Source organism: Arachis stenosperma, chromosome 5, assembly GCF_014773155.1.
Source record: "Arachis stenosperma cultivar V10309 chromosome 5, arast.V10309.gnm1.PFL2, whole genome shotgun sequence".
NCBI lineage: Eukaryota > Viridiplantae > Streptophyta > Magnoliopsida > Fabales > Fabaceae > Arachis > Arachis stenosperma.
Window position 1 is genome coordinate 422,190 of NC_080381.1, and position 26,198 is coordinate 448,387.

Consider the following 26,198-nt stretch of genomic DNA (forward strand, 5'->3'; position numbering starts at 1 on the left):
AAAAATAATTACAAAAATGTATATGAACAATGAGTGCTAAAAAATCTTTTAAAAAATACAATAATATACATCAATAAATCAGGGTCATCTTACTGAGGGCGCTTGTCATCACTTTACGATGTTGCCTCCACGTGCATTCAAACCCCTTCGATATTGTACTGCAGTAGTTTATAATGGTTTATGAGGTTCAAGTGTCGCGAGTACTGATACCGAGATTAATCTCCTTCTCAAGATTCAAAAGTTTGCTTCGCCTTTAAGCATCCACACACATGGTGCACCCTGGCGTGTCAATGTAACTTCAGGTAATACGGTTGGCAAGAATTAAGGCTCTAAAACTCCTCTTGATATTGCACATATACAGGCTTCATCTCCCGCGTTTAGGAGTCTTGCTCTAAGGGACCAATATCTCGACGGTTACAACTAGAGGTGATACGTGATACCAATTTAGATTCGAACTGATTCTTAAACAGATGTTAAGCTCGAAAGGTGAACGATCAATACGAACGGTGTTCGTGAGAATTCAAAAAGATGTCTGGTATAGTAATTAAACAAAAGTGGCAGATGAATAACGAAATGCATAAGGAGGAGAATTCAAGGTGCATTTCAAGAAAATGGTTCAAATTAAAGTCGCCATAGGGAGAACAAGGCATATTCAATTGTCAGCTAATGTCAAAGAGGACGCAAGTTTGCAAAAGGGGAGCAACTCCACTTGTAGCACGCCTTTAAGATTCAAGAATTTAGATGATTATACCAAAATAAGTTCAGGCTCATACAAGTAAAAAGTAGCATTGGAAGGAGGATCAATTCATTAAGAATGCCAAGAAGCTTGTGAAATATTTGCAATAAACCACAGATGTTTTGTATGACCACTTGATGGGAATTGATGAAGTTGGGAATTGTGGGTGATAACAAGTATGTTTGATTATGATAAGATTGATTCTAGTTGGCTTGATGGCATTGTAAGGGTTGAATTCGTGATTGATTACGATGGAAGGTGACTGCATGTGAGTTGAGAACAATTACATTATTATATTTCTATGTGAAATGCACATGGGGTGTTTATAAATAAAGACTACGGTTGCATTTAAAATGTGTGGTTAAAATGTGCGGTTAATGCATATAGAAGTTGAGTAATTTAAAGGAATAGTCAACTCTAAAAGCTGAAAGAGCTTTTATAAGTAGATGAAAATGTAAACTAAGGATTAGGAACGAGAGTGATACCGAATAGTCAATTATGGTATTGAAATGAGCTTGAGCAATGATTATGGGAATATTTGGATTGCTAAGTTGGGTTTCACCATGGTACATAAACGATTTGACAAAGTTGATATTGCGATTGGTTGTTATAGTGAATTGTGATAAGTTGATTATCGAAAGTCTTCTGTGTGTTAATTTGTTGAAAATTCAAGTAGGAATTTATAATAGAATTCCCAATGTAAGTTACAAAAGAAAGGCTAAGTTGGGTCGCGCAGATTTCGTTGTAACACTCCCCCCTCGCATAAAGCCTTCTGCTGTTCTCTTCCTTCGTCACTGGCATAACCGGTGCTTCTCACAAGAAAACACTTAGTCGGACATTTTTCTCTTCTAATACTCCTTTCAACTCGATCCTAGGTTATATTGATTATAATGGTGTCTTAAGTTGCAGTACAATCAAAACTATTCCGGCTTCCAGCACTAAGTCTATCGCAAACTCGCTTTCTGTTTCTTCAACATCAGTAAATTGATTGAATCTTATATTCTGGTAGTTTCTGGCTTTTTGATGACCAGATAAGGTGTTTCCTTCTTACATTTATTATATCTGGTGTGCAGAAATATGTAGCAGACTTCCAGTCTGGGTTAAGAGCGCTAGTGAAAGCAGGCTATGGTGCCAAGGTTGCTCCCTTTGTGGAACCAACTACTGTAGTTGATGTAACAAAGGACAACAGAGAGTTATCGCCGAACTTCTTGCGCCTCAAGGAAGGGTATGCACTAACTACATTTTCCCATGACTTACTATTTTCACTGTGCTCCTGTATATGTTAAAATTTCCGTTTAATTGCTTTTGGAATTTTTAAAATCGAAGTCGGGGTTTATGCTGCATAGGTACATCAAAGAAGGTAGCACCGTAAGTGTGATGAGAGTTGTGCGTCGACATGATAATGTGCTCATGATTGTTCCTTCCACAGAACCTGTCTCAACAGGTTGTCAATGGATCCGCTGCCTCATGCCAACCTACGTTGAGAGGATAATCAAAATTCCGATGTTATTCCCGTTTAGCATCTTCTCTCTAATAAGCTTCCACGGAAACTGATGTCTTGATACCAAAAATGTAGTCAGTGATGGTGGATTCCTACACTACAGATTAAACAGCTAGTTTTCCACGTGCAATCTCTGTGTAGATCATTAATTTGGCTCGGGAATAAGATGCAAAGACGACTCTGAAGTCGTCATAAGAATCAGAATATAATCAGATTAATGTGACTTGAGGAAGGGTCAAATGTCAATTAGAAGCTCCATTAACACAAGAAAAGCTTAAATAAATTCAGCCTATGTTATGCACAAAGCTTAACATAACCAATCCCAAGCTTGGATAAAAGGAAATGGCTGTGTTGACAATTTAGAAGTAACAAATAACTTTGTTGAATTGTTGTGTCATCATGATAAAAGAAAACAGCCTTTTTTTATTTATTCAGACTTCATAACAACTTCTAAAGAAGATACAAGAACAAAATTAAGCATTTTATACCATGACAACAATGAATCTCTCAGTTGTGGGCTCTGGTCCAACATGTGCTCCTGAACAAAGAAAGATACTTTAGCATGGTAAGCTCAACTGGTTAAGATACTTTAAGTGTTGAATATGAACCCTTAAATGTTGTGTGGGTGAGTGTGTGTAGTGTGGGTGTGTTGTGTGATACCTAGGATTGGGAGTTGTCTAATCCACTTTGACAAAAAAAAAAAAACATGGTATCAACACTAGTACAGTAATATATTTTCTTCTATTAATTCTATGAATGAAGGAATAACAATGTAGGCATTACATCATGTAGAACTAAACCAACCTGGATAATCATTTCTTAAAAAATGATTTATGAATGTTGTTTTTCCTGTTGAATGTTGACCGAGAAGCATGACCATGGGTTTAGCATCAAAATCATTGTTGGTCTGTAAACACGTATAATCTTGATTTTATTATCAACACATATATGCACAACAGCAACAAATGATAACCAGGGTAGTTGCAATTATAATGCTAATAGATGTGTAGACAAATTTTAGCATCAAATTTACATAGAGGGTGCACAGATGCAACTTACCAACAATGGAAATGCAAAATCATTATACCGATAAGTGACTTCCAATGGCTTTAATCTCTCAACGTACAATTTCTTCAAGCCATCAACTATTGATGTAACAGAATTGAGAGGTAACTACAAAAAACGAGAAGTTATTATGACTACTGTACACTTTGCAACAAATAAAATTGAGCAAAACCATGGAAGCAGAGCTCCACTGCTACTTCATCAATATCAAAACCCGGCATCAATTTTTCATCTTCATGCAAGAAAAACAACAAACATGGATTCACTATATACAATCATTGTGAATGTGTTCCAGAGCATGCTCGTTGGACTTGAAGTATAATGCAATCACTTCATTATAATGAAATCGTTACTTGAATAAATAGTTTGGAGGATCTCTCAACTCCCAATTATAGAAGAAATATACTATCAAATGAAGAGAAATGATCTGTTCATCTCTAAAATAATGGATTTTGGATCCATCCATGATCTATTGCCAACAACCAATTGAACTAGATAGAATTCATAATATGAAATTTTCGCAAGATGGAATTCATGGCAAGACTCACTATCTTTGGAGATTTTGATTTTGAAGTAAACCACGGGTTTTTTGGAATTGATTGAGGCTGAGCGGGCCCTACAAATCATCGGTAAAATCATTTAGCCGCATATAATTAAACCCAGGTAATTCCTGAATAAACAAAACTTATATATCTAACCGTTTATTAATCTCATTGTTTTCTGCAAAAAAAAAAAAAAGGTAAAGAATCATTAGAAACAGTATTATCTAATCTAATAATAATAAAGCACAAAGTAAAGCAGTGCTTACTGCGACTAGATCTTCAAGTCCTTCCATCACAGGAGGTTTAACATTTTCCTTATCAACTTTAAACAACAGAGAAAGGATTATTTTCATTAAAACATTTGAAAAAAAAAAATAGAAGAAGAGTATCACAAGAAACTCGGGTCTGTGAAGCCAACACATAATAGCATCTAAAGCATCCCTAAATTGATTTTTCTCAAAAGTGATGAAGTTAATGAAATCTACTCTTAGATCAAGAAGAATGTGCATTGTTTATTAAATCCACTAAATATTCAAATAGTGAATACAAATACTTTCTTAATTGACAATGAGCTTCTCACAAGTATCTCATTTCACGATTCATCAATACTGATACTAAACAGTAGCAACATTTTCTCTAAATATAGATCAAATATCTAAATTATACACGAGGAGTTAAAATAAACACTACTGCACTTTCTTTCGGAGTATCATTTCAATACACATAAGAGGACACGATCACACACACTTTCCACGAAAAATAAAAAATTGCATTATGATCTGAACTTACTCTCAGTTTTAAGTGTATCTGAGTTCAGTTCGTACCCTGCTTGTGCAAGCGAAACCAGCTGTTCATTGAAAGAAAAAATAAATAAAAGATGGAACTCAAATGGCAGTTTCATTTATCGGAATCAGATACAAACGACAAAGATTATTACTTGCATTGCAGTAACGAACTCGTTGAATCCTAAATAGCCTTGTGTGTTTGGATTAGAGTTGGCTAAACTAAAGTTTGAATAAAAGTGATTTTGTAAAATTGATTTTGGATAGAAGTGAGTTTGTGTCAACATGATTTATGTTTGGCAATTTTAAACTAAAAGTGATTTTGATAAAATGAAATTGTTTGAATAATATTAATTAAAATCACTTTAAGATAGATAATTAATTAATTACTAAAAAAATATAATATTAAATTATAATATTATTTTTTAGTATATTTAATCCTTTTTATACTTCTTTTAATATATTTTTTATATAATGTTTTTTATAAAATTTTATTTTAGTTTGTTATAATTTTTTTAATAAAAATTAATATTTATTTATTAAACTAAAAATAACATATAAAATAATATATTTTAGTACTTTTTAAGAGTACTCTCAATAATTTTATTTTGTTTAATATTTTGGATTCTAATTTTTTATTAATTATGTTTTTATTATTATTTATAATTAATTTTTTATTTAATTTATCATTTTTAATAGAAACAATAATACATATTATAACAAATAGAATAATAAACAATGAACAAGAATTATAATAATAAATATTCACAATGTCAAACAAAAAAATATTTTATAATTTTATTAGTACTCTCAGTATTCTTTTATTTAGTATTATTTTGGACTGTAAAATTTTATTACTTATGATTCCATTATTATATATGATTAGTTTTTTATTTACTTTATCATTTTTAATAAGATCAATCATTCATATTATAATAGAATTAAAATAACAAATTTAATAAAAAAACCAAAATATAAAAAAAATACTAAAAATTCAAAAAAAATTTAAAATATTTGAAATGACTTGAAACAAATATAAAAATTCTTTTGGAAAAAACCAATAATGATCATCAAAGATGAACTGACGTTGAAGTGAACGCAGAAGCAACAATTTTTCGCTTCCAGTAAATGCGCTTTTAAGTTGCAAAATCACTTCTGCGTTTAAAGGAAAAAAAATTGCCAAACATCAAAAAACAACGTTCAAAGAACTTCAACGCACTTTTATCCTTTGAAACCATAGTTGCTTGAGTTGTGAGCGAGACAACTTGGAGAGAGTAAAGAACTCCGTAGCGTCGTTTCCGCTGATACGACCATCTCCATCTGCGAAGAATCAAAACGAATCGTTTTACTATAGAAGCTGCAAATGAAGAACAGAAGAAGCACGAACATGCGATTTCAAGAGTGAAGGAAAAAAGGAACCTGAATCAGCCAAGTTGAACCATTCTTGGTACGTCTTCGTTTCCTCATTAGAACGCGTCATCTTCTTGTTCTCTCAATTCGCGAATCTGAAGTTTGCAGACAAAATTGAATACTTTTTTATTTTTCTTTTCGGTCTAAACTCTAAAGACATGGGTGTGTTTGACAACCACGTTCAAAGAGAAGAAATACGTTTAGATATCTTGAAAGCTGTAATTTTGGTTTGGCAAATTTTTGATTCATGGAGCCAGAAGTGATTTTGCATTTAAAATCACGTTTTCAAGAAGCAACAATTTTAAGCTTCTACGTTTCACCAACGGGCTTTTAGCCATCAATACTCAATCTTTATTTATCTTTTACCAATTTTATCCTTTATGCATACTATTATATTATGTATATTATTTTTGTTTATATGAACTATCTTTTTTTATTATTTACTATTTTTTTATTAATTATTTATTTGATATTATACACTTTTATAATTATAATTTTTTTGTATTATTTTTATTTTTTTAATATAATATATTGATCTTATTAAGAAAATAAATTAAACAAAAAATTAATTGTAAATAATAATAATAAAAAATTATAACATACTAAAAAAGAGTACTAAGAGTACTAAAAATATACTATATAAAAAATATCATAAATTTTTTTTGATTTATTTTAATTACTACCAAAATAAATATTTAATTTTTTTATTATTTTTAGTACTCTCTAAAATTTATATTTTGTTAGTTTTAATTAAAAGTATATTTTGCCAATTTTTATATATTATTTTTATTTTAGTGTATAAATATTAATTTTATTATAGAATTAATTAATAAGATCTATTTAAATATCTAAATTAAAATAATATACAAAAATTATTTAGAAGTAACAAATAATTTTGTTGAATTGTTGTGTCATCATGATAAAAGAAAACAACCTTTTTTTATTTATTCAGACTTCATAACAACTTCTAAAGAAGATACAAGAACAAAATTAAGCATTTTATACCATGACAACAATGAATCTCTCAGTTGTGGGCTCTGGTCCAACATGTGCTCTGAACAAAGAAAGATACTTTAGCATGGTAAGCTCAACTGGTTAAGATACTTTAAGTGTTGAATATGAACCCTTAAATGTTGTGTGGGTAAGTGTGTGTAGTGTGGGTGTGTTGTGTGATACCTAGGATTGGGAGTTGTCTAATCCACTTTGATAAAAAAAAAACATGTACTATCAACACTAGTACAGTAATATATTTTCCTCTATCAATTCTATGAACGAAGGAATAACAATGTAGGCATTACATCATGTAGAACTAAACCAACCTGGATAATCATTTCTTAAAAAATGATTTATGAATGTTGTTTTTCCTGTTGAATGTTGACCGAGAAGCATGACCATGGGTTTAGCATCAAAATCATTGTTGGTCTGTAAACACGTATAATCTTGATTTTATTATCAACACATATATGCACAACAGCAACAAATGATAACTAAGGTAGTTGCAATTATAATGCTAATAGATGTGTAGACAAATTTTAGCATCAAATTTACATAAAGAGTGCACAGATGCAACTTACCAACATAAGTGACTTCCAATGGCTTTAATCTCTCAACGTACAATTTCTTCAAGCCATCAACTATTGATGTAACAGAATTGAGAGGTAACTACAAAAAGGAGAAGTTATTATGACTACTGTACACTTTGCAACAAATAAAATTGAGCAAAACCATGGAAGCAGAGCTCCACTGCTACTTCATCAATATCAAAACCCGGCATCAATTTTTCATCTTCATGCAAGAAAAACAACAAACATGGATTCACTATATACAATCATTGTGAATGTGTTCCAGAGCATGCTCGTTGGACTTGAAGTATAATGCAATCACTTCATTATAATGAAATCGTTACTTGAATAAATAGTTTGGAGGATCTCTCAACTCCCAATTATAGAAGAAATATACTATCAAATGAAGAGAAATGATCTGTTCATCTCTAAAATAATGGATTTTGGATCCATCCATGATCTATTGCCAACAACCAATTGAACTAGATAGAATTCATAATATGAAATTTTCGCAAGATGGAATTCATGGCAAGACTCACTATCTTTATTAATTATTTATTTGATATTATACACTTTTATAATTATAATTTTTTTGTATTATTTTTATTTTTTTAACATAATATATTGATCCTATTAAGAAAATAAATTAAACAAAAAAATAATTGTAAATAATAATAATAAAAAAATTATAACATACTAAAAAAGAGTACTAAGAGTACTAAAAATATACTATATAAAAAATATCATAAAATTTTTTTGATTTATTTTAATTACTACCAAAATAATATTTAATTTTTTTATTATTTTTAGTACTCTCTAAAATTTATATTTTGTTAGTTTTAATTAAAAGTATATTTTGCCAATTTTTATATATTATTTTTATTTTAGTGTATAAATATTAATTTTATTATAGAATTAATTAATAAGATCTATTTAAATATCTAAATTAAAATAATATACAAAAATTATTTAAGTTGATGTCTATTTTAGTAATTTTGTATCTAAAAGTGATTTTGAATAGTGTAATCCAAACAACATTTATTTTACTATAATCCATTTTAATATAAATATTGCCAAACATAAATCACTTAACACAAAAAAAATCATAGGCTCAAGTATCACAAAAAAAATTCTATATATAGACTTTATTAAAGAAAAATAAATATGTAAATTAGTTATTATTAAGATAATTTTTTATTATTTACGTTAGTTATACTTGTATGTACATCATATATTTATTTTGTTAAAATTATATGATTTTATCATATCATATCATATCATGATTAGAATCATTGTTTTTTATCATGAATAAAGTAACCGGGGCCAACTTCATATCATTATCATACCATATTATTATTATTAGAGTAAAGTATTGTTTTTGTTCCCAACGTTTAGGGTAAGTCCTAAGATTGTTCCTAACGTTTCAATCGTTCTATTTATGTCTCTAACGTTTTAAAATTGAATCAATGCTGTTCTGCCGTTAGGGATCCGTTAATAAAATTAACGGCGGGACAAAATTGAGACGATTTTGAAACGTTAGGGACTTAAATAGGACTAAAATGTTGGGGACAAAAACGATACATAGAAATAAATTTTAATTTTATTCTTCAATAATATCAATTTTTTACTGTACATAGTATTCAATTATTTTTAATCATATTTACACTTAATCACTTTATTTTCATTCTAAATAATTTTTTTTTAATTTTACACTTTCATTCTAAATGAATAATGTAATGTGATTAGAATGAAAGTGTAAAACTATAAAAAAAATATAAGTAATGTGATTAAGTAATGAAAGTAAAATTACATTATTTATTTCTCCATAGGAAACTATCAATTACCTAATATTATGATTTAATTAATAAGAATGATGACATTAATATTTTTCATAAGTCTTGTTATTATTTATAATTAGAAAATAGCCATAAATAAATTTATTTCCTTAATGAATGTTAATTTTGTTGTCAAATTCTATATTACCTTTAAAATTTTAATGTAATTGAGTCTAATTTCTACATTTTGAAATAAATTTACTCAAGAGAATTAATATATAAATCACATTATTATTAAAAATTATTTTTCTAACATAATTAGTGGTGCTTATTTGAACTATTAAATTTAGTTTCTAATGATATTAAAGTCAACCTATTTTATTATTTTGTGCCTTCAAAGAATTTATACGACTGATATAAAAATATAACAATTGAAAAAAATTAATTACGATGGGTATATTCATTTTAATAAATATTCTTCAATCTAATATTATAAAAAAAATACATTGGCTACTTTGAATTGCTACAGATCAACTTCCATCCACAGTAGTAGAATGCCTAAATTGAGACATATTCATCAAACAAATAATCAATAAAATACTCATCCGTACTTTCTCATTTTGGGTACATTTATACATAAAAGAAGTTATACATATAGAAAAAAAAAAAAAGAAGAAAAGAAGAGTTGAAATAGCAAGAATGATAAAAATCACAATTCTTATAATTTTGTGTGGTCATCTATATATAGTAAATTAGACAACTATGATTATCTAACAAAATTAATTTGTATTTATTGCACTCAACTTGAATAAGTAAGAAATTTTAATTTAGTCTTTAATTTACATAATTTAAATTTAACTCAATATATTTGATTTGATTTGATTTAATTATTAGTTGAAAATATCTCAATTGCCTATTTTATTCATAAATTTATTATTTTAATGACTAATACATTAATCAAATTAATTAATTAATACACACAATAAATTTGGTTTAATAAATTAAAAAATACTAACAAAACATTAGAGTAAATAAATTAAATTGATCTAAATTATAATAAATTATATGATATTTAAATATCTAATCAAATCAATTAGTTGATATAGTTAGTTTATCGTAATAACTTGTATTTAATGAGTTAAAAGAAATAAATCGAGAAATACTCTTAAAAGTATACGACGTTAGCTCCGTTATTAACGGTCAGAAATCTAATTTTTATATAATAGAATAGATAGATAGAATCGATAGATAGAAGAAGAGATAGATAAATAGAAGAATAGATAGAATAGATTAGTATATTACTATTTTTCTTTTAACTATTGCAGCTAAAATTAAATACACTATATATAAAAAATTCCTTAATATAAGAATATACCAAATTTTTGTTGATGCTATAAATATTAAATAAAATGAAACGGAATAAATATTGACCAAGGAAGAGAGCCAATTATAAACCTTCAAGGCTACAACATGTACCTAGTAGTGAAAATCATCAAAATAAACCCAACAAGCAGATCCAGAATGTTGCAGGTGCCCAATAAAAAGCCCAACGTGTAAGCCCAGTAATCAACAGTGCCACCACAACGTTGAAGGCACCAGTAAAAAAAAATAAAAACCCTAACCCCAATTCAATAGAAATGGTTTTAGAACAACCTTTAACTTTTTTTTTTTTTTTTAAATAAAAACTTCATTTCTTTATCTCCTAATCCTGCTCTTATCGTTATAGCAAATCCTTTTAACCTTTTTTCTTATTTTAGTACTTGTTATATATAAGAGTTTAATTTTAATATAATAGTGTAAAATTTTTTATATCATTGAATAATCACATCTATTTTTTAAATGATTATTTATATAATTAATATAAAAAATAATTATTTTTATATTATATGATTAAATATATTTATAAAATTATTTTATAGGATCAGTATATCAAAAATAAATTTTATTATTAAAAGTAAAAATTTAAAAAATCCACAAAACGTGTCGTAATCCTTCCGTACAAGGAGGAGTCATGGAGTTTGGAGAGTGAAAGTTTGCATTGAATTGTATGGACTATGGATGCCGTGTTTTCTTTTTCTCCTTTTTCTTCTGGTCAAAACCTTGTGCAGTTCCCATTATAATTCTAGGCCCATTCTTCAATAGGGTATAGCAAAGAAAAAATTATTTAATTTAAAGGTTTTAGATTTTATTTATGTTTTAGCTAAGTGCATTTGTTAAGAATACAAGAATATAATTTTTTATTTATAAATAATTAATGTTCTTGTATTTTTAACAAGCATTTTGTTAACAAAATCTTTTATTTAGTATACGATTTATTTATAAATTTGCTAATAAAAAGTCAATACTCTCTTACTATTTTTATAGGTGAAAAATAGTTAATACTTGGTGTTAATATTTTTGTTAATTGTTAAAATTTATTTTAAAAAGTGTACCCGGTGAATGTAGAATACTAAGGAGTAAATGTTTATGTGAACCTGATATTGGTTATCTCATTAAGATTAGATTATATTAATTATTTGTAAATTTTACCATTATAATATATACTAAGCCATTTAACTATTAAAAATCACAGCAAAAAAAAAAAACTATTAAAAAGTAAATTAAAAAAAAAAAAGACGAGTGACTTAAGCGGCTCTTTTTTTGTATACGAGAAGCATGTGTGTTATGCGTTGTTGTGGAAAATATGGGTGCTAAATAAGAATGTAGGACAATTTTTTCTGAAATTAAGAGATAAAATGATCTGACGCAAACTCGATCTGAAATATATATCGATCCTATTTGTTAGATCCGAACTCGACCCTAAACCCGATGAAATCTATACACTTTTGGACCACGATTATACCGGGTAAAAACCGAGTGAAAACCGGGCCGTTAACTGTTAGAATTTGGTTGAATTAGTCCCACATTGCTTAGGATAGCAAATGGAGTGGGTGGCCTATGCTATAAATATGAGGCTAAGTTCTCCATTTGTTTTTGCACCAGTCAGAAACACTTTAAGCTTGTATCTGATTTTTCTTTTCCTCTGTACTCTTTGATTAGAGAGTGTTGTGAGGTGTAGTTAGATATTTGCTTTGAGAGAGTGTGGGTGTACTGGGGTGTCGGTGAGAGAAAGAAGTCTATGTGTTGTAACAATTTTCACATAGTGATATTCTCTGGTTGTCATTTGACAACGGCCGTGGTTTTTTCTCCGGTAATTGGAGTTTCCACGTTAAATTCTTGTGTTGTGATTGTGTCTATTTTATTTCTCTGTCAAAGGTGTTTTCTCAAGGGGGAATGGTGTCTTATTCCCCAACAAGTGGTATCAGAGCTTCGGTTCGGTGGGATTTATTCTTAGTATGCTCTGTGGACCTTCCACATCAGAAAAGAATTTTGTCCTGTGGCTTGAGGTTGACTTTTGGTTGCTGTTGTTGTTGCTGGAAGGCAGTGTGACACTGTGAGAGTGCAGTTTGAATAGGTTCTGGCTAAGGAAAGACCTGGTATTTAAGTGTGTCCATTGTGACCCACCTCTCTTTCCTGAGGACCCCTTCTTAGTGCATGGTCTACAGTTGAGTTATACTATTCCAGTATACGGTTGCAACAATGTCAAGATATTCAAGTGTTGTGAAGCTTGAAATAGAGAAATTTGATGGAAGAATCAATTTTGGCTTGTGGCAAATACAAGTCAAGGATGTGTTGATACAATCAGGTTTGCACAAGGTGTTGAAGGAGAAGATCTCTGGTTGCTCTCTCTATGAGAGAAGATGATGTTCTCTAGAAGACAAGAAGTATCCTCATGGTATTACCGCACTGCCATGGATAAGGATAAGTTGTGGCAATCGGGTCCACAATTACACACGGGCATTGGTTGGCGTTGAGATGCAAGGTGTGTGGCGGAGTTAGGTCGATGGCTGAAGAACTTCCAGGAAAAGCCAATTTGGAAGTTGCACCATGAATTTTCAGCAAGGTTTCGATCTGTACCAAGGTGAAATGCTTGGAGTGGTCTAATTCCAAGTGAGTATACTTTCATGGTGGAGTATGATAGTTCTCTGAACTATGATTGTCGGTATAGACAATGGCAGCAAAGAATTGTCGGTGTTGACAATGGAAGCTGAAGATGTGTGACTATTTCAATCAAGGTGGAGATTGTTAGAATTTGGTTGAATTAGTCCCACATTGCTTAGGATAGCAAATGGAGTGGGTGGCCTATGCTATAAATATGAGGCTAAGTTCTCCATTTGTTTTTGCACCAGTCAGAAACACTTTAAGCTTGTATCTGATTTTTCTTTTCCTCTATACTCTTTGATTAGAGAGTGTTGTGAGGTGTAGTTAGATATTTGCTTTGAGAGAGTGTGGGTGTACTGGGGTGCCGGTGAGAGAAAGAAGTCTATGTGTTGTAACAATTTTCACATAGTGATATTCTCTGGTTGTCATTTGACAACGGCCGTGGTTTTTTCTCCGGTAATTGGAGTTTCCACGTTAAATTCTTGTGTTGTGATTGTGTCTATTTTATTTCTCTGTCAAAGGTGTTTTCTCAAGGGGGAATGGTGTCTTATTCCCCAACATTAACATTATATTACCTTGATACCTTCTTGTAAGTTAGCATGTAAAAATATCCAAATTTCCAAAACTCCAACTATTATTTGACATGGTAAAATTCACTTAGAAAAATATAATAAGAACCAACTCTTCTCTAAAATTAAAGCATAATCATAATCAATACTAATATTGCCTAATAATACCAAATATTTAAATCAATACAAATAACACAAGATTATGCATTAGTCTAAAGTCTTATGCATTTTAAATATAAAACATTAACTTATAGTCTTATATATAATGACTAGTAATACAAAATATTAAGGTTTACAATACTTAAATTTCACATAATGATAGCCATCATTCATCACTAATAACACAAAATATTAATTGTGTATGATGACCGGACCACCGGGCCGATTTCAGGTGACCTGAGCTATGGCCTGGACCCGACTCAAAATAAAGACCGGATCTATTTTTGAGACTCATACCCGACCCTACACCCGATGAAATCACACCAAATTAGTCCCAAAAGTGTTTGGAACTGAACCGAATATTCGGACCGGACCGGGCCATACACACCCCTAAATCGAACGGTCCAATTAGTATGAAAGAGAAAAATTGAACGATCCGATTTTTACTCATAATATCACAGTTACGTAAAGCACATATACATTTTATAACTACTTACACCATTTTTCCTTCCATAACTAAATTAAAAAGTGGAGTTAAGCCATTGACGTACACTTTAAAGAAAGAGAAGAAGAAACATAAAAGCCGGCTTAAAAATAAAAAGTAAAAGGAGGGAAAAGAAGTTAATTACTAATTAAGGTGGCAAAGCAGCTGGAACAGCCATGTGGGTTTAATGCTCACATATCATGCCATGCATTATTTTCTTAGATCAAAATCACTTTTTTAGTTTTTTTTTTTTAATACATAAAAAAAAAAGAAAAAAGAAAAAGGGAAGGGTACTACATTAAAATGGTGCGAACTTTGCTCCCCTCCATCATCCCATAATTAGAACAACAAACTTCTTAGTTTCCAACGTTCTCTTTCTCTCTCTTATGAGTTGTTTCTTTGATTGTTCTCTTTTTTTCTATTCTTTTTCTTTTTCATTTTTCTCTCTTTTCCATATTGACTACTCCTCCTTTGGTCTTATCATCATGGAATCCATGTCTTCTCTTTCTAATGTATAAATACAAAGATTAGATAAGAGAAGAGAATAACAAGAGAGAAACACGGTCTGAATGCTTTTGATTCCCACGTTGTTGTTGAATTCTCAACAAGGACCAAAGGAAAAGGGTTGAAAAGGAGGCGGCGGCCGCGGCAAGATGCTGCAGAGAGCGGCAAGCAACGCTTATTCATGGTGGTGGGCTAGCCACATCAGAACAAAGCAAACAAAATGGGTGGAGCAAAACCTCCAAGGTTAGATTCATTAATGAATGATGTTCATCTCCTTTTGTTTTGTTTTTCCTTTTTTTACACGTTCATAGGAGAAAAACGTGATGGTTTGCTTGGATCTTTCAACGTTAATATTGAGAAATTAAGTTTGTGCACCTAAATTGATGTCTTACTTTAAATATTTAATTTATAACTATTAATTAGAGTGCGATTTCCAAAACTCCATCTATTTTTACGTCTCTCATAATTTCTACCTTAGATTTAAGTTTATGTTTCGTATAGATACGAATTTGAGTGTGGAAATAACATTACCTTAATTATTGATACACAATAACACATGCTCTGCTTGATCAATTCATAAACGAGGTTTATTTATAAATATGATATATTTGTAATGGGAAGATTTACTTGTACACCAATGGGGATTTAAGGAAAATTTGATGCAATATCTCAAGGTATCAATGCAGTGTTATTACTTTGGAATATAATATAGGGAAATGATACTGTGACTCCTATTTTATATTTCTGGATATATTTCATTTTGAAAATTAGGCCTCAACTAATCAAAAGGGTTGTCACTTAAATTGTAATAGAGCCTTTGGGATGAAGTAATCTATTATCCAGATATTAGATTTCATCATTTACATCTTTTCAAAAAAATAAAATATACTTTTTGTCCATGTGATTTCAGAAAAATTTTATTTGTTTCAAATCTATCCCGTTTAATTTTTTGCCAATCAATAGTTAATTAAAATTTGTTTAAATTTTGCCCCTGCTATTATCCCCTATTTCAAAAAACAACTACAGCCACCATCCTTCACCCACTAAAGGTGAAGAAGAGAGAAAGGTAACGACTAAAGAGGTACAATTACAAAAGAAAATAATCAGTAATTTTAAGAGATTTATATTAAAAGGGTAAAATTAAAATTTAATTCAAATGTTAAAAGTTAAACTAAATCAAATTAAAGGTAAGTATATTTTTGAAATCTTTCAAAAACTGAAGAAATAAAAAATATACTTTGCTCTTGAAAATTTCTAACATACTCATGGTCATGGAGGCTGCATAAAAAGATTTATAACATACTCATGGTTATGGACTTACGGAGACTGCACAATATTTATAATAATATAGTAAAACTAGACTTGCATGGAACCCATTTGATAGCACAAAGTTCAAAACTTTTTTTTTTTGGAAAAATAAAAATTGAAAGCGTGTGAAAGAACTTGAATGACTACATCTTCTCTATTCATGTTTTTTGCGTGAATTGTTATGATGATTTTATCCAGTTCCCCATACATAATGACACTGACTAGAGAAATTAGGCAAAACTTGCACTTTATTTGAGCATATTCCAAGTCAATACCTATAGCTCTAGAACTTTAGGAAATGCTCCCAACTATCCTAGATATGCTTTTGCATGCATGCTAATTTAATCTCTGAAATTAGAATCTAAAACAATGTAAAACAAACTGCAGATGTGGAGGAAAAGGTGACACATGTTCTGAAGATCTTAGAGGAAGAGGGAGACTCCTTTGCAAAGAGAGCAGAAATGTACTACAAGAGGCGACCGGAGCTCATAAGCTTTGTGGAGGAAACATATAAAGCTTACCGAGCTTTAGCCGAACGATACGATCACATATCAATAGAGTTGCAGAAAGCCAACAACCAACTTGCAGTTGCCTGTCCGGATAGAGTCCCGTACATGGATGACGATGAAGATGACGGATCACCACGGCCACCAAAAAAAATGCCAGAAGGGTCAAAACAAAACATTCCAAAGCCTCCCCCTAAAGATTTAAAAACTATTGTAACAACAGCAGCAGCCACAAAGAAACTTCACTCCAGGAAGCCAGCCAGCAAAGATACTAATAATACGGCCGCTCCTAAATCTGGATTGAATCGAAAGGAGGCAATTGAAGAGGTCGACAAACTCCAGAAACAGATTCTGGCGCTACAAACTGTGAAAGAGTTTGTGAAGAGCTCTTATGATCATTCCATTGCAAGGTACTGGGAAACTGAGGCGCAGATCAATGAGTTGCAAGAGAGGGTTTCTATGTTGCAGGATGAGCTTGGAGAAGGTGTAGTTATTGAAGATAGTGAAGCCCGCCGTTTGATGGCAGAAGCCGCTCTTAAATCATGCCAAGAGGCATTGACACAGTTGGAAGCGAAACAGGAAGAATCACATGATGAAACAAGAATGACATCAAACAGGATAAATGACATCAAGGCCAAGTTGAGCTCTCTCATGGAGGAGTTCCATTATACGCAGAGCGATTCCAAGGAACCAAGGGCCAAAAGAGAGATGAAAAAAGCATCAGAAACAAAGGACTTGGAAGAAGAAGAGGCCATTTTGAAACAGAAGAGAGAAGAGTTGCAATCATTAAAGAATAACATCAAAGAGCAATTTCACTCGGACTCAAATTCATCTCTGAGTGTGGCAGAAATGGCAGAGAAGATTGATGAGCTTGTGAATAAAGTGATCAGCTTGGAAACTGCAGTTTCATCCCAAACTGCTCTAGTGACGAGGTTGAGATCCGAGACCGATGAGCTCCAAGAGCATATTCGAACTCTGGAAGGTGATAAGGAAAGTCTGATCAATGACAAAAATAGATTGAATGACCAACTGAGAGAAATGGAAGAAAAGATGCATCAAGTACAGGATTTAAACAAAATTGTTGAAGATGAGAATAGCAGTATACAAACCCAGTTCACTGAAGCACGGTCTAATCTTGAACATATCTCAGAGAAAGTACAAAATGAGATGCATTTTGAAGAGGTTAAGGCCATGGATTCACCACAGCTAGAAAATAATGCATCTGGCAAATCTGAGTCAAAGTATGATGTAAATTCAGACTTGGAGCTCAAGCTTGGCACTGTAGAAGGTGACTCAACTTCAGACAAGAAGCTTGAGGTTGTTGATTCGACAGAAAACGTTGTTCGTGCAGATAATAAACTTGAGGCTACTGGTTCAACGGAAAACGATGTTATGTCAGGAAATGAGGTTAAGTTCACCAGTTCTGTAGAAACTGAATATGTAACCCCAACGGAAAATAAATTTCCTGAAGAGTTCAAAGAGCAGGGGAGGATACTGATTCCTGTCATAAATGGTGATGAAAGAGTAACAGTTCAGAATACTAACAATGAAAATCAGATCAGCCAACAAGCAAGTAACAAGGCCGATAGTTCTTTACCAAATCTTGGTACACAACACACGGATCCTAAGGAAGTTTCATCGGAGACGGAGTATGCTTCCAAAGCTGAGGCCTCGGACAAGGCAATGACAAAAGATGATGAACCCGATTGGCAGGGAATGTTTCTGAGTGGATTACAAGACAGAGAAAAAATTCTGCTGACCGAATATACTAATACTCTCCGTAATTACAAAGATTTGAAGAAGAGACTTGCAGACATAGAGATGAAAGTTCATGAAGATGACTTGGATCAGCTGAAAAAACTGCAGGCTGCTAATGCCTTGAAGGATGAAGAGATTAGACTCCTACGTCAAAAACTAAGTCTCTTGGACAGAAGTTTAGAAGGAACTGAGGATTTGACAGGATCAACAGTATTGGAACGCAGCATTGAGGAGCTTCTAGAAACTCGTCTTCAATATACATCAGCCATTGAAGAGAAGTTCCGGGCAAGAATTGATGAACTTCTGGATGAGAATTTAAAATGCTGGCGGGAATTTGGTGCTTCGTTTGAGGATGTACAGAGGTTTGAGACCACTATCAAAGATTTGATGACTGAGGTATCAAAAATTGAGGCTAAAGGAAAAGCTTTAGAGGGTACTAGTAGCACAAAATATTCTTTAAAATCAGATGCACGGCCAATTTACCAGCACCTTACAGAGACTCAAACACTATTAACAGCATGGTTGGAAAGAAGTGTCTTGCAAAATGAAGAATTGGAGAGAAGGTTTGCATGTTTGTGTAACATCCAAGAAGATATAACATCAGCATTGAACACCAGTGCTGAAGATGATGATTTCAGGTTCACAAGCTATCAAGCTGCCAAGTTCCAAGGTGAGGTGTTGACCTTGAAACAGGAGCACACCAAGTTTTCTGCTGTACTTCGCACACATATAGATGTTGTGACATCCCTCCACCGTGAAGTTGAGAAGGCTCTTGTGAGGTTGAATGACCAATTTGGCCTCTCTGCTTCAAGGAGAGGGACAAGATCAGAGACTAGGAACAAGGTTCCTCTCAGGTCATTTATCTTTGGAAACAAACCAAAGAAGCAGTCAATCTTTGCCATCATGAGCATACAACATGGATTGCATAAGAAGCGTGCCTCGAAGGAGAAGGAGAAGGAGGAGAAGAAAGAGAAGGAAAAGGAGAAGGAGAGGGAGGAGAAGAAAGAGAAGGAAAAGGAGAAGGAGGAGAAGGAGAAGGAGAAGGAGAAGGAAAAAGAAAACAGCAGTGTGTAAAATGTTTAGTTTCATATTCATCTGTTTGGAGAATACTTCGTATTTATTTCATTAGAAGGGGGAGATAATAAGATATTCATATTTCAATTTCGACTTGTCTATAAGTTCACATGACTAAAGGTTACCTTTCTTATACATATATAGTGATGGGAAGCTTTGGAGCAACAGTTAAGTTGTCTCCGTGTCACCTCAAGGTCATGGATTCAGGCTGTGGAAATAGCCACTGATATAATTATCAGGTTAGGCTGGTACATTACACCCTTCGGATTCGGCCCTTCCTTGGACCTTGCGTTAATGCAGGATGCTTGCGCACTGAGCTTCCCCTTGTATATATATTGTGATTTGTCTTGCCATATAAAGATGGAATTCCATATACGATTGCTTCTTTTCATTATTATATTTAAACAACAAGAATGGACTATAATAACTATTTTGTAGTGAGAATCACATGAGAATAGATCCTCTCACTTGACAGGATCAAGTTAGTCTTTCACTATACAATTTATTGTATTGTATCCATCTCTTGTCCGAGTTAAAACCTGAACATGCATGTCATAATTGACCTTGTCAAATGAAGTAAATTGAGAAGATCTATTTCCAAATGCATATAAGCATTCTTACCCTCATAAGAGGACATGAAATTTCCAAATCTTATATTGAATAAATACTATTTTAACATTGATAACTGGCAATTACATAATCCATAAAGCCAGTAATCATCCATGGTGGGTTATATGAGTTCGAACAAAAACACTCATGCCAGGATTTTTTGCAAGTAAATACAAGATGTACAGAGCAGATTCAACTAATCTCTTCTATGGTATAATTAAATTGGAAAATACCCACATCAAGTTCAAATTATGGTAGAATAATACACGCTAATTTATGCTCCTCCTAGTTTGCATGGATTTGCAATCTAAAAATAACTACAGTATTCCTAATTTCCCATGCACTTCTGCCCATGTACAAATTATGATATAGCTAGGTAAGGTAACTCAGCATAGATGTATAGTTTCTTGTTTTTCTCTCATGCAAGTAATAATATCATTGCTCACTACTAACTATGCATTCCCTGGGTCCCTCTATCTACCAAGCATGTGTAAAAAACATGTTATTGGAAACATTGGAGAGTCCAAAAACTTGAAAAACCTGGATAAACTTCATTTGCCCTTCTTGTTGGCATCTTGCGGGAACTGCACCCCCATGAGCCCAAGCAAATTGGAAGCAGGACCAGGAAGCCCTTGTTGAGAAGAAAAGGAATCAAGAAAGCTCTTTACTAAATTCACATCCACATCTACAGGCGAGAAATCTTCATCCATATCTTCTGTGGCAGCTGATGTTCCCTGAAAGTAAATTCCAGAAACGTAAAATGCAGAATCATCAGTCATTCAACTCAATTCAACTGCACTCATCATATGCAGAAGTTTGGTGAAGATACAAAAACTAAACAATCATGCAAGCGCCCACATCTCTTCCCCTGTTCTTATTCCTTATTAATCACATAGAAAAAGAAGAAATGAGGAAGGCAACTAAAAAAAATGAAAATAACGGAGGGACAAGGGTGGGAAAAAGAGAATGTATCTACATTTAAGAAATTAGTATAACATAATCAATGGCCAAATTGGAACATTTTAACATTCTTATGCAATGCAGCTGGTTACTGTATTTCTTTCCTAACAATTGACTTGTTAGTTGGTTTATATGTTGCAAATGAAGTACCTCATCCTTCTTTGGAATTTGTTCCTTAGCACGAACAAAACTTCTATGAAGGGTGGTTGACTTCAATTGTTCATTCATAACATCAGAATACGAACGCATGAAAGCATCCATGTCATCCTTATTATCTTCACCAGATTCATCCATATCGCTCTCGTCAGAATCATCTACATAATCAACAACAAAAAATATAAGACCGCAGAAGAGGTAGTAAGAGGGAAGACAAAATTGACTGAGCAAGTGGTCATCTATTTCATTGACTTCTCTAGTTCTTCAATACTATGCATCAAAAAAACCTAGGAGCCGGTTTTTTTAGGATGGAGAATTTCATGTTGCTCATAGTATCACATACTACAAAGGAAACTTACAAAATCTAGCTTCACAAAAATTGGAAGAGATTTTAAAATTGTGAACTTATATATATATATATATATATATATATATATATATATATATATATATCCCTAAAGAAATAAAAATAGAAAGTGATTAAGCACCTTTTAAGGAAACCTAGATTAAGAGAAAAATACAAACCATCAAATCATGTACGGTATAACACCCTAATAAAAATAAAGGCAAGAAAAACAAAGATCAACATCAAGAAATTGGGCTGAAGTAGGCTCTAAGTAAAATTTAAAAAAACCACAGAAAATCCTTCTTTACTAGAATAGTTGATGTCTACAAATAGTTATAGACATGAAGGTCTTACCAAAGTCCAGGTCGGAAGAGGAGCCTTCTTCGACATTACTGTTGGCAGTTTCACCACCTGGACACCTCATTATTGATTCCATGTCTTTAATAAATTGGTCTACATCAAGGTCCACTTCTCTATTTCTGTACAAGGCAGGTGCCCGAGATAAGGAAGGAGATATCGTCATAATCAAGTAATGTAGGGGGGTAAAAAAATAACACAGATGTCATAAATTAAGCATCACCTAAATGTGTATTCATCAGGGAAGATGTCAGTCATAAAAAATACTTCCTTTTTTTTTCATTTAAAAAGTTACCAATTACCTTACCAGAAGCCAATGCTAATTGTATAAATAGACAGCATAAACAACTAAATAAGTACTTAAGTAGAACTTGTTAAATAGCCCAATGATCACAAGTGTTGTTTAAATTGTGGAAAATAAAGTTTGGATAGGCCAAGAATGGAATTTTGACAATTTATGACGGTTAAATCAGTCCACAATCATTGTATCACCCTTTGGAAAAGCCTGTTTTTAAAAGCTTGCATTTTGATGATTATAAAATTAGGCTCAAAAAAGGTTAGCCTGGATGCCAAAAGCTGTAATGATAAGCTCAATTAAATAAACACAAATACATCACCACACCACATTTTCTTTTTTCCTTTTTGGATACAATATTTAAATACATATTTAGGTAAAACAATTATTCAGAAAAATAGGTGAACCTAAATACACTGAAAATAAGCTCTTCCAAGCAAGACCATACTTCAGTGGGAATATCAGTCTTAATACCTGTATAGAGAATTGACCCTATATCAACAGCCTAACATCTTGGAAAATAAATCATTTCATGACCCAAATTCTTTCCTTGTAAAGATGCTTATATAATAGGTGTCCTAAGCATGCATATCAGATATGTTAAATGAGTAAGTCACTATATTAGTTAACCTGTCATCAGGAGCTTCAGCACCCTTATAACTTGATAATGTATTGACAAATGCCTGCATGGATTTTGCTATATTGCTGGGATCAAACTCATCAGTTTTTGAACCAGATGACGGACCCACATCCGGATTCTCTTTCCCTTTCCCCTTCTTTTTGTGTTTTGACTCATACAGTTCCATTTCCTTTTGTCTCTCCAGAAGGGCAGAGTCCAACTCTTCCTCTCCATTGTCAAGCCAGGAATCATCATCAGATGGAGGAACATCATGACCCTTGAAATCATCCACTGAATGCGGTAAAGCAAGAACTTCATCTATGCGCCTAACTGGAGAACTCATCAACTCACTGCAACAAATTTTCACCTCAGCAATGGCACAATAAAGAACTCCAACATATCAATGTCCAATCCTCCAATTCCAATGACCCAATCAAATAAAATTAAAGATGGAAAAAAACAACAACAACAACAAAGCTTTCACATATTAGGTGGTTAAATGTTTCAAATAAACCAAGTTTGTAAACATGACTATTGAAACCTAAGTCCCTTTACTTGTTTTTTCAATAGTTTTTCCTGTACTTTCACGTATCTATAATGAATAAACTATTCCTCACATAGTCCACTCTTCTCATTGGAGACTGGAGAGTCTTCACATCTGATCTTCTAATATAAACAAACCCACCTATGACACAAAAACTCAATTTTAACGTAAACAGCTTTGTTGCAAACTCTAACTGGGTATCTACCTACATTACAGAGCACAATGTTAAATTAGTCCCCGCAAGTTTCTCGAAACATTACCTTTCTCTAGAGTGCAGAGAAGTGTTCATGTAATACTCCTCAGCACTCTTCAACAACCTCTGGTATTCACTGGAACCCGGAAGCAATCCTTGGAAGTAGCCAATCTCCTCCAAGCTCTTCCTAAACGCCTCCCATGTCCTCCCCCTCCCTTCCACCCCATCACGCTTCCTTTGCTGATACATCATCTCAAACCCACACGCTATCTTCATTCCAAGCTCTGCCTCGAAAAACGCCTCCCTCTCGCCTGGCGGCGGCGCAGCCGGGTACACCTTGGGCGCCCTGAACGTCTGCCTCACTAATTGGGCGTACATCGCCCTCGACATCCTCACGGAGACAGTAACCAACTCCTCCTCCTTCCCTCTCGGCAAGAACCTCTCCATCCTCGCCGCGAATTTCATCGAGTCGATATCCCTATCGTAGAACCCCTCCACAGCCAGCGAAATCAAGCAAGGCTCGTGCTTCAGAACCTGCGCAACGGACAAAGGAACCCTAACCCTAACAGTATGCATGTTCTTCATAGCCTTCTCAGGGTAACCAGATATCCGATTCTTCACCGCGAGCTGAATTGGCTCTGAAGCAAGCGATTCGTTGGGAGAATTGATAAGGAATTTGAGTGAATCGATGAGGGAGGGGTTCGGGATGCGGGTTTTGGGGACAATATGGAGATTACCGTTACGGAGGAAGAGACGGTTGAGGGCAGTTTCGGGATTTAGCCATCGGGGGAGGTGGAATGCGGCTTCGATGAGGAGGAACTCGCCATCGGAGTCCCAGAGGCGGATTGAGAGATTGGGAAAGCGAAGGGAGGTGTGGAATAGGAGGAAGACGAGGAACCACTCGTCGTCGAGGTTGTCGCCGTAGCGGAGGTGGCCATGAAGGTGGGGGAGGGTGGTGGCGGAAGGAGAAGGGCAGGGGCAGGTAGGGTTTGGAGGGATGGAGAGGGAGAGAGTGAAGGGTTGGTGCTGCCATATGTAGTGGTTGGTGAAGGGAGAAAGGGTTTGGAGGATTTGGAGGTGGAGGGATTGGAGGGCGGTTGGGGTGGTGGTGGAGTTGAGAATGAGGGAGTCAAGGTAGATGGAATAGAAAACGGTGTCGTGTGGTGGGTGGTGTTTTTGGTTGAAGATGGATGAAGGAGGTGACTCGGTTGATGATTCCATTCTTGTCTTGTGTTGAGCTTAGCTTTCACTTTCACTGCTCATTCTACTCTCTTCTATTGCTAATTTCTTCACTTCTCGTTCTCGAGGGAAACCGTAAACCGTTTTCTTTGGTCATGAACCGTCCTACTGTTTTTTTTTTTTTTTTTGGTCAGATGGATTAGACAGCCCCTAATCCTAGGTATTACTCATGTATTACACATCCACACAACACACTCACACACACTACATGAGTTCATTTAAGGGTTCAATTTTCCTCTCGTGGGACTTGAACCCAGGTGCAGCTACTTGCGAGGCAGCAGATCCTGCCGCTAGTACCAAGCCTCGGCTGCACCGTCCTACTGTTCAAACCTTAAACCATCTTTCAATTGTTGGGCTAATAACCTTGCTTTGCGTTTTTATAGTTTTGGCCGCATTCGTTTTTTGTACTGGGCCGCATTCTTTATTCGTACGTTTCATCATGTAAATTTGGGTTAATTCGACCCAATTGATCCAGAATTACTAATGTGGTTTTTGAGATTGCACTATACGTTTCTAGGATTGATTTTTAGGCCCCATATTAGTTTTCTTTTGCTTTTATATTTTGTACCGTATTTTTCAATCCGACAACCAAAGATCTGTCACTGTTTTATATAAAAAATTGTCATTGGCCAATAAATTATTGTATATATAAAATAACATTTAAACTTTCAATTCTTATTTAAACGGATTAGTAAACTAACTACTAGACCAACTTAAATTGATTAGCACCATTGACTCCTTCCATGCCGGACACAAGTGAACGACATGATTTGATTTTTACATCCAATGAAAAGAAATCCGGTATTATTGTGTTATATTTGGATATAAAACAGTTTGCATACACAAGCTTTTGTTATAATAGAGATAGAGATATTAGTATATAACGTGGATATATAACAATGTGGAAGATGTTTAGTGCATATAATTTTGTTTTCCAGAAATACTTTTCATGATATAAATCTCCTCTAGTTTAAAGAGAGACCAAGATAAATCTCCTCTAATTTTTCTTTTGTTGAACTAATATATATATATATATATATATATATATATATATATATATATATATATATATATATTATTTCATCGTTTAATAGAATATAGAATAGGAAGCATTTCAAGTGCACCGGGAGTACCGGTGCACCAGTTGTTTTAACCGTTGATTTA

At 33.2% G+C, this 26,198-nt stretch overlaps 3 protein-coding genes across 3 annotated transcripts; 1 reads left to right on the forward strand and 2 right to left on the reverse strand.

The window, feature by feature from the left end:
• Positions 1-2,719: 2,719 nt before the first annotated feature.
• On the reverse strand, positions 2,720-6,110 carry LOC130979422 (EH domain-containing protein 2-like). The gene is made up of 9 exons (XM_057902866.1): positions 6,046-6,110; positions 5,846-5,946; positions 4,634-4,691; positions 4,111-4,166; positions 4,001-4,022; positions 3,851-3,918; positions 3,297-3,410; positions 3,042-3,144; positions 2,720-2,775 (listed from the first exon to the last, which is right to left on the reverse strand). Exons 1-9 carry the CDS (start codon positions 6,104-6,106, stop codon positions 2,720-2,722), a joined length of 639 nt encoding a protein of 212 aa, XP_057758849.1. The 5' UTR covers positions 6,107-6,110.
• An 8,893-nt stretch (positions 6,111-15,003) lies between these two features.
• On the forward strand, positions 15,004-20,138 carry LOC130981647 (protein NETWORKED 2D-like). Its single transcript, XM_057905267.1, has 2 exons — positions 15,004-15,313; positions 16,766-20,138. The coding sequence occupies exons 1-2, from the start codon at positions 15,220-15,222 to the stop codon at positions 19,714-19,716; spliced, it is 3,045 nt and encodes a 1,014-aa protein (XP_057761250.1). The 5' UTR covers positions 15,004-15,219; the 3' UTR covers positions 19,717-20,138.
• A 33-nt stretch (positions 20,139-20,171) lies between these two features.
• LOC130981648 (protein ecdysoneless homolog) lies at positions 20,172-25,086 on the reverse strand. The gene is made up of 5 exons (XM_057905268.1): positions 23,863-25,086; positions 23,070-23,408; positions 22,142-22,266; positions 21,436-21,599; positions 20,172-21,059 (listed from the first exon to the last, which is right to left on the reverse strand). The coding sequence occupies exons 1-5, from the start codon at positions 25,014-25,016 to the stop codon at positions 20,877-20,879; spliced, it is 1,965 nt and encodes a 654-aa protein (XP_057761251.1). The 5' UTR covers positions 25,017-25,086; the 3' UTR covers positions 20,172-20,876.
• Between the last annotated feature and the right edge of the window lie 1,112 nt (positions 25,087-26,198).